Source organism: Calonectris borealis, chromosome 7, assembly GCF_964195595.1.
Source record: "Calonectris borealis chromosome 7, bCalBor7.hap1.2, whole genome shotgun sequence".
Classification (NCBI taxonomy): domain Eukaryota; kingdom Metazoa; phylum Chordata; class Aves; order Procellariiformes; family Procellariidae; genus Calonectris; species Calonectris borealis.
Window position 1 is genome coordinate 30852272 of NC_134318.1, and position 18166 is coordinate 30870437.

The window sequence follows — 18166 nt, forward strand, 5'->3', positions numbered from 1 at the left end:
TATGTACCTCTCAGGAAACTAAAAGAATGTATGAGATTTTATTAAAATCCTAACTCTTAATCCCAGGTTTATGTAATGGAAAATTGTTACTAAGCACAGTTTACCTATATTCTTTGACTCCATCAGGCTGAACTGCTTAAGATGAAAAAACAGGCTCTGGAAACAAAACACTTTATAGAAAATCAGGAGGCAGAAGAGAGAAAACTCCTAAAAATCATTGCTGAAGCTGATGCTGAGAGGCTGAAGCAGAAGAAGGAATTTGACGAGGTAGGAATCTCTAATTTGGCTTTTCAAACACACTGTATTCTGTTCCCTCATTTGTCCAGTGTATTTTTAAGTTCAAGGTCCTCAGCTACTGTAAATGTGGTACTACTAAAGCTTTATAGTGCTGTTGAAACAAAATGTTAAGATACTGAAGTGAATGGAATATGTAGTTTATACTATTCAAGTGACTGAACCCAGGGGAAACTATTAGGCCCTTGCTATATTTCTTTCACTAATAACAGTGAAACCTCTTAATGCACATGATTTTGGCTGATGCAAATGTAGTCACGATACTTTGGGATTGTACTGAGAAACTGTAACTGAGATTATTGCTTTGCCCTGCATCCTTAGGTTATCAACGAGAGAGATATCCTAGGGTCCCAGCTTGTTCGGCGCAATGATGAAGTGGCTCTGCTCTATGAAAAGATAAAAATCCAGCAGTCCATCTTAAACAAGGGTGAAACCCAATACCGACAGAGAATGGAAGACATCCGACTTCTCAAGCTGGAGATCAAAAAACTTCGGCGTGAGAAGGGGATACTTGGCAAGACTGTGGCTGACGTGGAGGAGCTCAGGTAGAAAAACTGATTATAGAATCATAGAATCATTAAGGTTGGAAAAGACCTCGAAGATCATCGAGTCCAACCATCAACCCAACACACCATGCCCACTACACCATGTCCCTAAGCGCCTCATCTACACGTCTTTTAAATACTTCCAGGGACGGTGACTCAACAACTTCCCTGGGCAGCCTGTTCCAAGGCCTGACCACTCTTTCAGCAAAGAAAATTCTCCTGATGTCCAGTCTAAACCTCCCTTGGTGCAACTTGAGGCCATTTCCTCTTGTCCTATCACTTGTTACTTGGGAGAAGAGACCAACACCTACCTCACTACAACCTCCTTTCAGGTAGTTGTAGAGCGTGATGAGGTCTCCCCTCAACCTCCTCTTCTCCAGACTAAACAACCCCAGTTCCCTCAGCCGCTCCTCATAAGACTTGTGCTCCATAGTGACATACATTTCCATAGTGACTGCATCCACGATTCTGTATTTGAGATAGAAAAGGTGTTTTATGCATGGTAGAGATTTGTATCAACAAACATTATACCTTGGAGAAGGGAATTGTTTGGTTTGACCTCAAACACAGACTGGATTAGATTTACAAAACAATTTATCAGCAACCAAGTAAATTAAAATATATGAAGGAGGAAAGGAGGAAAAAACACATCTTGGCCAAAGTTGAAATAGTTTCCTTATTTCCTCTTGTACTGTGACTTACTGCATACAGAATAAACTTGACAGACAGCAGCAGAAAAGGTGTTCATAGTTCAGTGAGCTACTTAGTGGTACCCAAGGCCCAAATTAGTGGAACTGCTTTTTATTAGGCAATCCACAGAGATGGGGAATATTTGACATATTTATAACAGACCTCTGCACATTTTCAGAGTTCTCTCCTTCCAGATTTATAAGTAGACTTGCTCTCTGAGAAAGATTTAGTTAAATTTTCATTGAAGGTTGTGTTTCTTTAAAACAGAAGTTTAATAGCCCCAGACTGATTTATCTCCTCCTTCTCTGGCTTAATGCTTCCTTTCTTTTTTTTAACCCTACAGTATTTGAGGTGTATTCTTTGCTGATGGGAAACTATTGTCATTTTCTATAGAATCAGTCTTGTTTGTAAGGAAAGGCAGCTATGTTTTTAGCCAATAACCGTCATACTAATTCTATGTAGTCTAATTCTACCACTGTTTTGCGTGAGACCTTTAGCTTATCTGTATCATTATAATTCCATGGCTTTCACTGGAGCAAATTAACTTCAATCCGCAATCTGTCCCATTGACTCCAGTGGAATTATGCCAGTTTGATTTGGTGTAACAGAAAAGAGAACTGGGCACAAAACATTAGCAATTGCAGTTTTCATCGACTGACTGCAGACAGGAATAGGATTTGAACTTGCTGCCCACATGCCTTCAGCTGAAAGTCTGTTACTGTATTGAAACTCAGTGACGGTATTGAAGTATAGTGCGATGCATGCCATGATGGGTGGATCAATTCTCACTAACTGCAGCAGCAATCACATACTTTAATGAAGTCCAAAACCATCATGAAAACTGCCTGTCGAAAGACTCCATTTATCACTTGTGCTGCTAATTAGCTTTCTTGATTTGCCAATTGGAGATGTGGGTTTTTTTCCTCTTCCATAACCTTGTCCAACCTCACAGTTAAAAAAAGACCTTTTTCTCTCTAGTGAGTTAAATGCAACTCTGAGCTTAGCAGGAAAAGATTCGGTGGGGGAGTAGGCACATGGTGATCTTCCACACCCTTTGCCCTCAGAGAACTTACAGGATGCACCCACCAAAGTGATAAGGGTTGGACCATTGCAGAATGTGCCTTTTTTTCCTGCCCCTCGACTCCCCCATCCCCACTGTAGGACCGTAGCTGATAAAGCATCTTGGGAGTGCTCAATTAATTTTAAATTCAGCTACAAATCACCCCTGAAATTCCTTGAGGAGAGGTAGTAAGAATAAAAGAAATCAAACTTGGGTTCTCTAAAGAACAGTGTCCATCATACTTAGGTCCTAGAGTGTGTTTTATTTACTGGATTGTGTGAGCCACGTAGATTTAAAACCTTCTTTCAGACACAAGCTGTCAAATTCAATACAAAGGTAACTGGGTATGACTCCATAACTGCTTTGTAGGTTACTCTAGATGAATTAACTGTCCTTCTGGCCTTAATGTACATGGGAAGATGTGGGCAGTGAGATCCAGTAGGCTGTGGAGTAGATGGCCCAGGAACTGATGAAAAGTCCCTTTTCTGAGCCATTCTTACTAAAGTGAATGAAGAGGTCTAACTGTGTTATCTTATGGTTCCACCTGTATAGTGGTATCGGCGTTGACTATTAATCACAAGAGTCATTTTGCCAGTGCTGTAGTGCATGGGAGAATGGCTTGTTAATGTTTATTAGTGCCTTGGTCACATTGATGCGGTTTTGGTGTAGTTTTTTTCTTTTTGTTTTATGCTGGTCTTAAGACAGGAGGTTCATCACATGCGGAAGGAACTATTAAGGGAACAGACTCGGTGCAAAGTTTTGGAAGAAGAACTGGAGAATCCCTTGAATGTTCACAGATGGAGAAAATTAGAGGTGATGTCTCAGCATTTCAAGTTCCCAAAGCCCATATTACCAAATCAGTGACATAGCACAAAGCATATTTAGTTTACTGTTATGCAAATTATGCAGAGGGGCAGGCAGACTGAAATTTCCATAGTACCAGTGGAATGGTTGTCTGCTGGATGGTTTCCTTGCACAATGCAATCAGTGTTATTTTTGTGTCACTTTCTCCATGAAAAATTGCAGAGGGATTTGTAAAGAGCCAGTCAAATGCTGAAGGGAATAAGAATGCATAAGGTGAATTTAGAAGGAGGTGATTCCTTAATATGGATGATGAGAAGGAGGATTATACGGGAAAGATACAATCCTACCCTCACCAATTACAGTGATGTATATGGGAAGAAAGTCAGAATTAGAAAGGGTCATGGAACAGGTAGACTGGGGAATGGACAGACATGAAGTCAGAAGGTAAATTACATCTGTGAGAAAAGGAAAAGGCCTCCACATAAACAGTGGTGGGCTCCCAAAGATAGCCATTCCGGGTAATGTGAGTTCAACTGTTACATAAACAGCAAATCTAAATTGTCACACTATTCGAACCCACAAAATGCAGGGGAAAAAGAAAAAATCTGTCAAGCACAGACCAAATATATGAACATCAGTTGGCATCACTGCATATTTTCGAAGTAAGTCAGAGCCAGCTGAGATTTCTCCGTTGCATGGATCTCTGATCTCAGCCTAGGTTGCTTAGCTGCTCTAATAATGAGTGGTAACCTGGTGGTCCCTACAGAAGCAGAGGTGAATATTTTGTCTGTGCTTACTAGCATAATAGTTTATTTCTGATCTTTCCATGCTGAGCTTAAAGCTAAACGGTGTGCTTAGCATTTCTCATGGAAGGGAGATAAAATGCAGGGTACTGAACTAGGTTAAAGATATCTAGGTACAATCTCCAGCAACACCTTGTAACAAAGGAAAATCAGGCCAGTCAAAACATCCAGTGTTGGCAAAATGAATGTATGAATAGACTGATAATGGGAAATGACGTCTTTCCATTCTAGGTCACTGGTTTGTATTTGGAACACAGAAAGGCCAGCAGATGGCAAGATCCATATGAAATAATCCTGATGGGGTTTTGGTTCAATTCCTAATGAACAAACACCCTCATATCACTACACTTCTCACAAATTGGCACCATGTTTGGGCAGTGCTATAAAAAAATCAAGGACTGAGTGGGTCATGGGGACTGAACTACTTTTTAGCCTGGTTTCTCAGGAAATGATGTTGTGTTGTGAGCACTACATGGGTATCTGTGTTAGTGTCCCAGTTACACTTGAATTGATTAGCCAATTTAGATAAAATCAGACAAAGGATTAAGAGCCATGAGATACCAACTTCCTTACAAGCTCGAGCAAATATGCATAGAGCGGGACTTTACTGGAGCCTTTACTGCAGAGTGAATTTAATCCTTATGAGCCACCAGAGACATCATATGAGAGAGGAGAAACCACGTGGGAGAGAGGTGTTGTGAATCCCTGAGTGGGGAAAAGCTTCAGTCAGAGTATGGTCCTCATTAAAGGATTCAACAAGAAGGTACAAAGTGGTGGGAAAGTAAGCTTTGCTGGCTGCTCCTCACAGAATTATTTGTTTGCTCCTTAGAGCTTCCTCCAGATGCAACCTGTGACAAAAGAATGAAAAGGGAAGAAGGAGAGACATTTACTAGCTCCTGGTCTTAACTTCTCAACCTGTTTCAAAAGACTATATTGCAGTTACTCTTTCTTTTGTTGAAGAGAAAATCTTCCTCTCCTTAAAACTCAATTGACACTGTTTGAGTCCTTAAAACAGTGGGAAGTACTTGCACTGCTCTTCATATGTCAGTGGGCAGTTTCGGTTTCTGCTAAAAATTATATACTAACCTCCATTTCCTTCCCTGCCACATGGTTCTACCAATCTTTGTTGGTTTGGGGGTTAAGCTCTGAAGGACTCCTGTTTATATTAGTTGTTTTGAGGAGGATTGATGAGGGTAATAGTGTTAAACATGAACATGCTCCAACTGATCTTCAAGAGGCAGAGATTCCAGTTTCAGACTGCTTGTATAAATGCCATTTAAAAAAATGCCAATACTCCCCCTCCCCTCCCTTTTATATTTGTCACTTTTGGACACTTAGATATTATGGCTTTCATTTGCAAGAAAGAAACACTAACTTGTTGTAATATATAGTTTTTGAGACTGCTTTGCTCTTGTCTAGGCCAGTGACCCAAGTACCTATGAGCTGATTCAGAAAATACAGAGACTACAGAAGCAGCTTATCAGCAAGACAGGTGAAGTGATAGAGAAAGAATTGCTCCTTCAGGTACTACAGCATCATTATTTTGTTGTATCTTATTAACATATTTCACTTACCCTGCATTCTCTGTCTGCTCGGATGTGCTTCCTGAATGTTATTTAGATGCATGACTTTGAATTTCTTTTGCATGCCCTTAGAGAGCTTTAGATGGCAGCAGTGACTCACTGAAAGAGAACAAATAGCATCTGATTAATTGGTTTTTATATCCTGGTTACTGATACCTGGACAACTCTGGAAAATAAAATTAAAGGTTTGCTTTAGTTTATTCATGTCATAGATTAGTCTTCAGTGTTAGACTTTTGGAAAGGCTTTTTTGTCCTTTTAAACATGCCTGTTATGATCAGGACATGAAGGAAAATCCTTCTTTGATTCCATTTGTGCTTAGGTTGGCTTTTGGCAGAAGGAATCCTCCAGAGTTTGTGTGATTTAGATATGTTGCTGTCTGGACCATGTTTGACTTCAAGGTCTTTGAGCTGAACTTTGCCAAAAAGTAATTTGTGATAGCTTATCTTTTTATAACTGTGTCAGATATCCCTTAACTCCAGTGATACCAACAAGATTTATGTTGTAGAATCAAGGAGAAACTATATTCCTGTAGTGCAAACATTGCTATTAAATATAACAAAAAAGGACTGCCTTTGGGCTTCAACCATAGGTGTAAAACTGGGAAATCTGTCTCCTTCTCTCTGGTGACCGTAGGGGTAGCTACAGTTTGCCAGCTCTAGGTATGATTTTAACATCTTGGTCTTAAATACCCTAATAGTCTTGATATCTATTTTGGGTATCACTCAAAGGAGAGTAGAATGTGACCTGAAGTTCCTTCTGTCTTGAGAAGAAGCTCAGCAGATGTTATCAAGGCAGGGTTTGTCTCTCTTTCTTTATTGTTTCATAGGAAAAAATAGATCTGCAATTTCATTTGAAGGTAATGTATGGTGTATTATGCCTTTGCTTGGAAAAATGTAATCTTTGTTGCATAGCACTGAAATGCTCTCAGTGAAATACTTTGTTAGCTTATACAAAATGTAGCAAAAGTAGCTTCAAATTTGCTGTGCTTTACCCATGCACAAACCCAATTGTTTTAGATTTTGACATAATTTCTATTGCGTATCTTGCCTTATCCTTAGTGTGCTCCCATTTAGCTATTATCCTTATTTAGAAGTGAAGAACTGAGATGTAGAGGTACTAAGTTGCCTGTCTAAGAAAATCTTTGAAATAATAGGTATTTGAGCCTACGTGACTATACTAGCCATTGGCACAATCTTTTTGTCTATGCAGCAGTCCTTCTGTGGCAACTCTACGTTTTTTTTTGTTATTTTCCTAGATTTAAATCAGAGTTTGGCTATATGAAATTTAATTATTATATCTAGAATTGTTAATGAGATCCTTTGCGTCCTTAATTCAGGCACCAATTTCCTGTGCAACAATGCTGAAATGCAGGTCTCCCTCAGTGAGATTGATGTTAAAGAAAAGGCCAAAAATATCACACTCCATATTCTGTTCAGAGCTTCACCATCAACATTTCTGAGCTCTTCTCTGGTTTGCCACAGTGTTTTTGAGTCCTCCACAATGACTGAAATAGGGCTGTTTCATAGCAGGACATGGGTAAGGAGAGGTAACCAGAGATGGAGGACATTTCCTCAAAGGGCTGTATGTCCTACTGATCATTGGCGTAGGGCTCACAAGCTAAGTGTACTAGCTGAGCTGCTTCTGCTGAGTGTCTGGATAACCTTATTGTTCTTTGGATTGTTTTCCTATATACATGTAACATGGTATGATGATAATATCTGTTTTGTGAAGTGCTCTGATACTCAGTAAAGCAAAATGCTCGCTAATAACTTATGAAACGGATGCTATCGTCCCAAACTCCTCTGGTGAAGGAGCGAGCCTGAGGAACACCTCCAGCCGAAGGAAATGAACGGAGAGCAGTAATGTTAACTTCCCGGAGGGAGCTGAGCTGTACGCACCAGAAGGGTTGCTTCACCAGGCCCCCTTCTGGCAGCGTATCCTTATTCAATAGAGAGTACAGGGTTTGATCCTGGCTGAAATTTACCATTGTAAGAAACAGCAGCAGTGTAGCTCCCATTTCTGGAATTTTTAATTTTTGTCCCCTCAGTATAATTCATCTTGCTTAGTGAGTTTGCTGTCTGGTCAATGTAACAGCCAGTGTATAAGGCACTGCTTCCCCATAACGTCTGATCATTCCTTTTTTTTTTTTTTTTTTTCTTTTTTTAAATCCTGGTAAATCCCCTCAAGCTTAAAGGCATTCAACATCTTTTTTTTTATGGGTCTCTCCTGGAAGTCAGCTCAGTTCAGTTCAGTCAGTCTCTGCTCATTTGCCGGATCGGGGGAATTGCTGACGACTTGGCCTGTGCCTGGTTGGCGGAACATGCCCTGTATTCAGAGTCGGAGGCTGCGGGAGCTGAGGGATACAAACTTACCAGTTTTCCCCATGTTGTGTTTGCTTCCATAAGTCACACCTCCTCACTCCCAGTCATCCTCATCCACATCTTGTGCTGTGACAAGGGCATAGCCATTGTGTGTATCTGCTTTAAAAAGATCTTAATCTCTTGCTTGCCATACGTAACCATTTTTATGTGTGTGTGGCCATCATGCTGGCAAATAGGATATTTGTTGAAGGTGAAACTTGTGAGTGTCTCTGTCTATGATTTCTCTGTGTGCATATTATGTAACTTAAATTCCCTTACATTGAAGTGTAGTAATAAAATGGAGTGCAAAATACTATGTGGATTGAATATTGAGTGTTAAAAACACCTTTGGAATTTAGAAATAACCCACGTCTGGAAATAGTTGAGCCCAGTGTCAGCAACCTGCAGTTTGATTTGTAGGATATTCACCTTGCTGCATGCTCATGCACAGCCATAATGTTTGTATAAGGAAAAAATAATTCCATTTGTATTGTATGCACTGTTGTTCTGTCTTCTGACTGTTACTCTTTTTTTTTTTTTTGCAAATGGTCTTTTAAATAAAAGCTAGTTTATGCAGGGAACAATGTTTCAGGATGAGCTGGATATATAAATGGAAATTTTTGCTAAGTAAGGATCACAGTATATAGATTCATGTAGAAAAGCATCTGCTTACTTTACCTGCTCCTGATGTGTATTTGATCATATCCTTTTTATTAGCTTTTTCACTATTTCTCACCTGTTAGTTCTTTAAAAATGATGCAGCTGTAAAAGCATGCTACAACCCATGCTATGTGATTAAAAGAATGATTCGCTATGTTTCAGTCAGAAAATTTTGATTGCTGACAGTACAGGAAGAACCCAGCTTGACTCTAAAATCTCATACAAAAATATCTTTCTTAACCTGTCAGCAGGGCACATTTTTTCTATCAGACATTTACTGAGAGGTATTGAATATGCAACATGATGAATGTTGGTTTTTTTAGAATGACTTTTCAGAGTTGAACACTTTAATAAAGGTGTAGAAAGATGTCCCATGTTATAGAAATTATTAAACTCTTTTCTTGTTTCTGATTTATCTGTGCCCTGTAGCTACAGCATTTTGGGTTATAAACTATCAGCTCTCATACACCAAATAAGTGTGGACATCCTGAGACTTTGAAGAGTAGCTGCAAAGCAGGCAGTCATACTTTCTCCTTTAACTCAGGCATTCTCACAGTTGTGAGCTGCTGTGCTGGTGGAAAATGCTGTCTTAAAAATTGGATCCAAAACCAAGGTCTTGAATACGTACAGTCAATAAAAATCCAATGGCATTTTTGCCAAACATAGGAAATGTTACTTCAGGGTTAGCCAACTTCCATGTTTGAGTCATTACCTTCCTTACGAATTTGTGCAGTTGAAAGATACGGCATTTTTTGGTTCTTTTCTAAACCATTGAGTAATACTGCAGGGCTTTGTGGAGAAATACGTTGTGTGTTAACCAACACACATATATATATGGGTGAAGGTCTTTGTGAACACGTGGTATGAGCAAAATGTGTTGTATAGCCATAAGGTATAACTATTAATAAACAGAAATGCTCTGCTGATCCAATCCCGACTGCAAAAAAAAAACACATGCTCACTTTGTACGTGGGGCAAATCCCTCACGTGACTGAAGCTCTACTGCATACTGAACAGTGATGTGGTAAACTTGCAATGTAATGTATTACCTTGTTAGGATTATGATTAGTGTGGTTTTAGGAACTTATCCCATTAGAAGTGAATTATGCAGTGCTTTATTTATTTCAAATTTAGTTCTTTCTCTTCAGAGTGAACTCCTCTAATTTGATTTTATGTCTGACTGAGCAGAATTTTATTCAGCTGCATGTCTTGGAATGGATAACAGTGGGAAGGTTCTCATTATATGTCAGTTGCCTCTGTTGTCAGTCATCTGAGAAGATTGTTCATAAATGTAAAAGAGAGATGTGCAACCAAGATTATTTGTGGAGGGAGGCAAAGGCAAATGTGCCTCATTTAAGCCTTGCATGTAGTAGTGAAAGTATTGTTCTTCTGTAGATTTATATGTTTAATCACTCTTGTTTTAAGTTGTCAACAATCAAAGATCAGGACTGGGCAGTCAGAATGTGATGCTTCCAGGCTCATAGTTTCAAAGAGTGCAAGGGCAAAAGGCATGATTAGCTCATATATCTGACTCGGAGATTACAACCAGGTAACACCCACATGTCCTTGTACTGAGCCAAATTTTGAGCTAAGTTTCAATCCCCCCAAAGAACTGATGGTCCCACTGACAGAGAGTAGGAGGAGCAGAAGGGATGGTGCTGTCTCCAGTATAAATCAGCAGAGTTTCATTTCAGGAATTCTAAGATACAGGGAGGAGAAAGAGAAAGGGACTTTCTCTGTGACCTTGGGCAGGTTACTTAGCTTTTGCATGCCTCACATCAAGTAAAAAGGGAATAAAATCATTTCCACTCTTATAATGGTGTGTGAACGAATATATTAGAGACATGACTCAATTCAGTGGTAACAATAGGTAGCTAAACACTCAAAATAGGCAGATGTTTTATTTCATTTGTGCTAACTTGGTAGTAGAGTTGTTCTATCCCATTTGAGGTTCTTGTTGCTATAGTGTCTGAACATATACATACCATCTTTATTTCTCAGAGCTGGTACTATAGTTTCATAAAGAAATCTGCTTTAGAACAGTGTGTTACCATGTGGGTTTATGCAGGCTGGCAGCTACTGAAATTAAACTTTTTCTCCCAGCTAATGGGAGGAGCTTTGGCATTTGCTTCCATGTATTTGTTATACAAAAAAATTCTGCCCGTTTATTATCTAAAATACTGTTTTTTTCAATCTTGTATCATTTTTTTCAGCCCTGTTCATGAGAGCCTAGTCCTCTTGAAAATAATTTCTTTTCCTAGCTTGGCAGTTTCTGTTTGGCAGCATGCTTCTGCTACGTTCTTCATTGCTCTCACAGTGCTCATGTAGCTTCCATTATACAGCATGTAATGCAGAAAAGTGTGCTCAAATGCAGAGTAAGAGATTTTCTCATTGGACAACCTGCTAGGGAAATAGGAGAATACACTCCTTTTACCTGTCTTTATATTGGTATTCTTAAGGCCCAGTTCAGTTTTATTTTAGGGATTATCTGTACATCTTCAAAATGGCTGAGATTTACTTTACCCTCTCAAATTTAGCATTTATATATTTTTGGTGCTGAGTATGGATTCTACTTGGATTTGAGAGTATAACCTACTTACATGTTACATGTAGGGTAGATAGTCTGAGTTGGGGATTTTTTTGGCAGAATTGTCTATTTTCATAAAAATAACTGCAATTCACTTCAGGAAACTAATGACTGTAGAATCCCTAAGAGTCTCTTTTGACCTGCCCATTATTGTTGCTCTGTCATCTTGCCTTTAGAGAGATTTTAGCAGAGGTAGTTTGGGAGAGTGCTTTGTGCGCACTGAAACTTACAGGTGAACTGCAAAATCCACTGCCAAAATACAATCCTTTCTTTACTGCTCCTTTATCATTTATATAAAGTCAGCCTTTTGAAGGTATTTTTCCATTCGAAAATGAAAAGGGAAATTTTCTTTTTTGCTTTTTATGCTTTACTAGGATTTGGCTCTTTTCTATCTCTATTTCCTGGAGGATTTGACTTCCTCTGGAAGCACTGGATTAATGCCCTATCTTGTGGCTGAAGCTAGTGGTTCTCTCAGCCCTCAATTAAAGGGGTGAGTATATTGAGCTTTAGGCCTTTTCTATGCTTAAAAGTACCATTCCTACTGGCAAAAAAGTCACTTTTCTGATTTAGCTTATACCAGCTCTTGAATGGCAGAAGACTTTCTTTGCCAGTATAATTGCATCTAATTGCATAGCCAGTAGCTGGCATAGCCATGTCAGCACAAAGAAATTGCACCACTAACCGAGAAAGCTAAGCTGGCAAAACTTCTAACCGTTGATCAAAAGGTTCCTGACATGGAAAAAAAAGCAGAAAAATGCTTTCTTGGCCTTATAAAAACCTAAGCGTTGTTATGTATCTTAAGGAAGAGTAGAGAGAAAACAGTTTATGACTCTAGTTCTAAGTTGGTGGCCAGAATTTAAAGGGTTTCATATTGGAGTACAGAAATGAGAAATACAGTAAGGACTCAGGCCCAACATTTACTTTTTGGCTTTCAGCTGGGTATGAATCATTAAAAAAAAAAAAAAAAAAAAATTTACTTCCCCAGTGCCATGCAGAATTAGGCACTGGTGTGTCAAAGGCACACTATAAGAATTGCCTTGATTTAGAATTGGACTCTGAAGAGAATCTCTGTTCTTTTTTTCAAATGAAAAAATAATGTATTCCCATGAACTCTGGCTGTAACCCAGTTCTAACTAGTGATGAACAAAAAATATCTAATTATCAGCATGATTTTGATGCACAACAGTCTACTGGGTTAATGCCATCAAGTTAATTTCAGTCCAGGGCCTTGAATCTGATTTGAACTCGAGTCTCCAATGCAGTATGAAGTGACATATGGAGGTACTAAATGCATTGAGTCACCCTTCAGGACTACTTTTTCAGGTTCTTTGTGCGATCCTTTTATTTTCCTTTTGTTGTGCTTGAAATGTTCATTGCTGAACTAGGGCTTTGATTGGGGATTTTAACTTTGACTGTAAGTGGAAATGTTTTCTATTTTAGTATTGGTGTTAAGTTGAAGGTTTAGTGTCTTTTAGTGATTCTATGCCTAACATCATGATTTCTCCATACAATTAGAATTTCTCTAGTACCTTTTGTTCTCCACTGATACTATTTTTCCAATTAATTTTTTTTTTTTTTTTAAAACTGATTGTGTATTCAGTAGGGTTCTGTGAGTAGGGTATAACCACTCACACTGAGCAAATTGTAGAGTCATTGTGTTAATTCTCGGTGCAACTTACCTGGGCTCGTATATGTAATAAGTAACCACATCTCATAAGCAGGAAAGCTAAGAGTCACCTGTGTGAAGGTCTATTGAGGGTCTACATACCTACCTGAAAGTTTTGTGTAAGCCTTAAGAATTCAATAGGGATTTGAGGGATGTTCTGTTCTTGCCCTAGCTCTCCTCAGAAAGGAGTTGATTTCTATTTCTGCATATTTTGAATACACTTCTTGGTGCATTAGTTTATTTTAGCCCTTCTAATCTCAGTCCATCTAGAATTAGAAGATGTTCTATGCTATAGAAACTTACAGCATGATAAACTGCTCTTAAAAACACACTGACATTTACATTCTTTCCCTCCTCCCACATATGTTGCAATTCAAATGGAAGAGAATTAATTCTTCCCAGGAAAATAGCCTTTTTGTTTTGTTTTTGTTTTTTTTTTTTTTTTTTGGTTTACGGTCTGTTTGTTTAAACTGGGTTTTGAAAAAACAGGCAGGAAAGGTGCTGATCACTTTAATTTTATCAGGTGAAGATAATCAGCTGCTTTTTAGAGTAAGAAAATAATTTTCCAATAAAAAGAATGCAAATATTTCTGGTACTGGTAAATGGGAAGCAAAGCAGATTACTTAGCGATCAAACACAACATTTTTGGTGAAGAATTTTCTTAGTGAAAGAGTTTAATTTTTACTGAATCTTTGTGGAACTACATTGCCCTCATAAACAAACAGATTTCCCATGATGAATGGTTTTGGACAGAAGCAAGGTGCAAATTTATTTGAGAGATTAGAAGAAAACAGATCAAAATAACTTCTGGGGATCTGCGCAATTTTAGCTGCTCTAATGGTGTTTTAGTCAGAAAAATTCAGATGCCATTTACAAAGATGAGGAAGTTGCAGGTGGAATAAAAATCTCTTAGGGTTTATAGGTGGCAAATGTACATGAATGCATAATCTGTTTTTGAAGTTTTTTAGGAGGATTGATATATTTACTTGAGTTTGAGCTTGAAAGAGAACTCTAGTGGATCATCAGATGCCATCCCTCCACATCATGCAAGATTGATTTAATTACACAAATATAATCCTTGATAGATGTTGTTGTTTAACTCGGCAGGCAGCCAAACACCACTCAGCTGCTCGCTCACTCCCTGCCCCTGCAGTGGGATGGGGGGGAGAATCGGGAGGAAAAAAAAAAAAATCATGGATTGAGATAAAGAAAGTTTAATAGAACAGAAAAAGAAATAATAATAATAATAATGGAATACACAAAGTGAGTGATGCACAATGCAAGTGCTCACCACCCGCTGACTGATAACCAAGTAGCGATCGCTACTTCCTGGAACACGCCTACCATTCATATACGGAGCATCATGTCACATGGTATGGAATACTCCACTGGCCAGCTGGGCCAGCTCTCCTGGCTATGGTCCCTCCCAGTGCTTGGTAGAGCATGGAAGCTGAATGTCCTTGACTAGCAGGGCACTTAGCAACAACTGAAAACATCAGTGTGTTATCAACATTCTCCTCATACTAAATCCAAAACACGGCACTAGGAAGAAATTTAACCCTATCCCAGCCGAAACCAGGACAATAGATGAATGTCAAGTATAGATTTGTTTCCTGCGTTCTCATACGTGTACTCCCAGTCCATGAATTTTAGCATGCATGAGAGAGATTGTTGGCTTCAAGTATACTGTGGTTTATGGTTGTGACTTTTCTCCCATGCTCCTAACCTGCTGCTGTAGTCTAGCCCTGGTGTTTCTGAAAAGCAAGGAGCAGAGGTATTAGCTTACTCAGCATGGTGGTCCTGGGAGCTTGGGAGACTGAGTTTCATTTCTGTGTAACTTCCAGGAGTTTTAGTGAATTTTGGCAATTCATGTAGCAACTCTTTGTGTCCAGACCCTTTTGTAGAATGAGAAGAGGATCACTGCCCTGTCTGGAAGCAGTACTTCAGCATAAGTACATTAAAGATTTAACAGCATTCAGATACTGAAAGGAGGAGGCCATATAAGTACCCAAGGTGCATCAGAAAAGCAGAAACAGTGATCACCAAAGTATTTTATTCAAATGTGTTACATCTGGTTTGAACCCGGAAATCCTGAGTATGGATACCTTCTGTCATTAGACTTAAAATATTTTGTAAAATGACCCATTCCTAAAGTTCTTACTCGATCAAAATTGCCTTTAGCTTAAACAATAGTTTGCTAGAATAAAGCCTCAGTAAAAAGTTCAGGAATTGTTCCAGTAAATAACAAATAACTGAAAACAAACTTGTTTACTCCTCATTCCTGTATTCAGCATGTATCTGGGAAGGAAATAAATCTGCTGTGCACCCCAGGATAAAGTATATTAATCAACTGGTTATCTTGTTAAGGGAAAGTAAATGACTCGCTGACTGTGCTGACTGAATACATTGCAATGCACAAACTTTGCAGTGCTGTTAGCAATCCGATATTGATTGTCAGCCATCCAGAAGCTGCTAGAGAAGTTAAAATACCGGAGGAGTGCAACAGCAGCGTAGCAATACATTCACAAGCCCATATTATACAGTATGGACCAGAGCCAGCTGCAAGTCTTTATTATTCAGGTGTACCCTTTGGCAAGCGTTCTTCCATTGAGGCAAGGGTATTCTGCTCCTCCCTCAGCAGCAAGATATGGACAATCTGCAGCATCCCATTCAGTGAGGGATTATTATTTTGTATGACAGTTGCAACAACAAAACCCAACAAAAAAGACAGTTCACAGGGACAGATTAGATTTTATCTATTTCAGATCACTTGTTTTCATTCTTACAGGAGTGTGACTGGTGCTGTTGTTGAGAAAACACATGCAGAAAGATGCAGCAGCGTTAAGGCTGCTTTGGGGCAATTAGGGGCAGGCAGTTAGAGTCACTGTGGTGGTGGTTTTTTTTTTTTAAAAGGTAGCTTAAGATTGGACACATGAAGACACAAACAAGTGTAGAAAGAACCCCTTCCTCATTCTTCACTCTGAGACAGCCAGACACGAGCTGCCGAGTGCACAGGAGCCATGAACCCTGCGTAGGGAGACTTTCTGCCACGTAGGGTGCGTCAGTCAGCCAGTTGCTCCGCATCCTTGAGGCTCAGAGCTCAAGTCTTCCTGTGCCTGTCTTAGTAGATACAGCTGTAATCTTAAACAGGGGATGGCACACTTGGGCACAGCAGTTGTTTTTACACGAACATTAGGATTCACTCTCTTTCCCCTTCTTTTAGTCCTGTTTCTGTTTCTTTGAATTTTAAGAAGCAGCAGGGGGAGCTGAAACAGAACTACTCGAAGGATAGCAGAGGGTCAGCTCTAATTACGGTGAGCCTGAAGGAAGCCATATATTAAAACATTCATGATTTCAGAATTGTCGTGTGTATTTCTTAGATGCACTGTTATTTCTTAATAGGTTCCAAAGTGTAACAGGAGACCACTCTTTCTTCCCTGAGGTACTTGGCATATGCAGGGAAACTCGACTATCCTGTCAGAAAGATGTATGTAGGCTTTACTGCCCTGTTAGACAGGTATTTGTAGGTTTAAGTGGTGGCTTGATGTTGAGACAGCTGTTCAGAGGTAGCAGTTCCAGAACACCAAAGGACTTGAAGCTGAGTGCTCTCACCTTTCAGGGAAATCTAAGGATCTAAGTCAAACAGAGATGTAGGTGCCTTACTTACAGATAGGTATTTCTAGAAGCAGCTCTGCACTTTCTCTGACCCTTCGAGGTCATCTGTCAGATCAGTCAGAAGTGAAAGCAGGATCTGGGTCTGCTGGGAATCCCCATCCCAAGCCTCTACCTGCAGGAACATCTAATCATTAACAGCAGAGGTGTGATAATTCTCCTTTGATTCATCTGATATTTTAAAAATCTAGATGCCTATTGAATAGCTAAAATACACGCTGTTACACTGACATTAAAATACAGAGGTTTTAAGTCAAATAGTCTACATTTGAAGAAGAGACTTTTTTTTTTTTGGCTCAAAACTCTGTATGTAGTAATTATTAGCCAGTAAAAGGTTCCCCATTATTTGATTTGTAGACTTATTCACTTAAATTTTTTAGATTTCTTGTTGATAAGATTTGTATCAACCTCTGAATCTCCTCCAGAACACTTTAAGACAAGCGGCTAGTAGAATGTGAAACAAAGGTTTGTTTAGAACTCTCTTCAGTTCAACTGTCAAGCTGCAGGCACTGTGGAAATAGCTGGAATATTTACATCAGTCCATGCCCTGTCAAGGATAATTCTCACCTTCAAGGAACAGCTCACTTTTCTTTGTGTATATATATGTGCGTTTGTGTTCCTGTTCACACATATAGAAGAACAAGGGATAATTAATTGATCATCTTCTGCAATGTAAAGTATAAACACTGTGATTAAGTGAGCTACTGTGATTAATGATTTTATAAACCCTTGTGCAATGTCAATAGTAAAAAGGGAATTGCAGCTGTTATTTCAGCAAGAGGCATCCATGCCATTTTCTTCTGACAGATTGTTATCCTTGTGTCTCAGAGTTCATAAGTTGAAAGGAAGGGAGGATACGTAACCTATTTGTTTGTCCATTGGAAAAAAACCCCTGTTTTCCCACCCACTTCGTAAGGAAGATACAATAGTAACAGTACCTAGCAATAATAATAAAAATAATAATAAGTTGCAATTGCACTTTAGCTGGAAATGTTTGTACTTTGTTGTTGCTGGAAGATGGTAATAATTCAGCATTCAGCTCTTACTGTTACAAAAAAGAGTCAAGGGTGAACACCTTAGAAGATGCTCCAAGGTATTTTTTCCTCTCTTGTTAAGCTGTTTTGAAAATGTCAGTCAATTTGGTGCAGTCTGCTCTGTGCCAAAGGAAACAGGTTTGCTCTTCAGAAGCATTATTATCAACTGGAGGGATAGGTCATAAGACAGGTTTAATTTAACTCCATCTAGAGTGGTGCGGATTTCACCAAAGACAGGGAAATGATCCCAGCCTTTCCTTCAAGTTGGTGGCAGTGTTTTAATAAGAAAACCCCAAGCGTCTCATGCAGTATTAGTGTGGCCACATTATGAAAGGGCTTCAGTGCCTTGTTTCAAACCTGAATTAATTTGCCCAATGAAAAGCCTCACATTGGACAGTTAAAGGAGG

At 39.1% G+C, this 18166-nt stretch overlaps 1 protein-coding gene across 1 annotated transcript in view; it reads left to right on the plus strand.

Annotated features, from left to right (window-relative positions):
- CFAP58 (cilia and flagella associated protein 58) overlaps positions 1 to 18166 on the plus strand; it is a 59987-nt gene that overhangs the window by 30464 nt on the left and 11357 nt on the right. Inside the window, exons 12-15 of the mRNA XM_075154995.1 lie at positions 127 to 267; positions 616 to 839; positions 3291 to 3402; positions 5616 to 5720. Of these exons, the coding sequence (XP_075011096.1) occupies positions 127 to 267; positions 616 to 839; positions 3291 to 3402; positions 5616 to 5720 (582 nt within the window). The remainder of the gene's footprint in view (positions 1 to 126; positions 268 to 615; positions 840 to 3290; positions 3403 to 5615; positions 5721 to 18166) is intronic.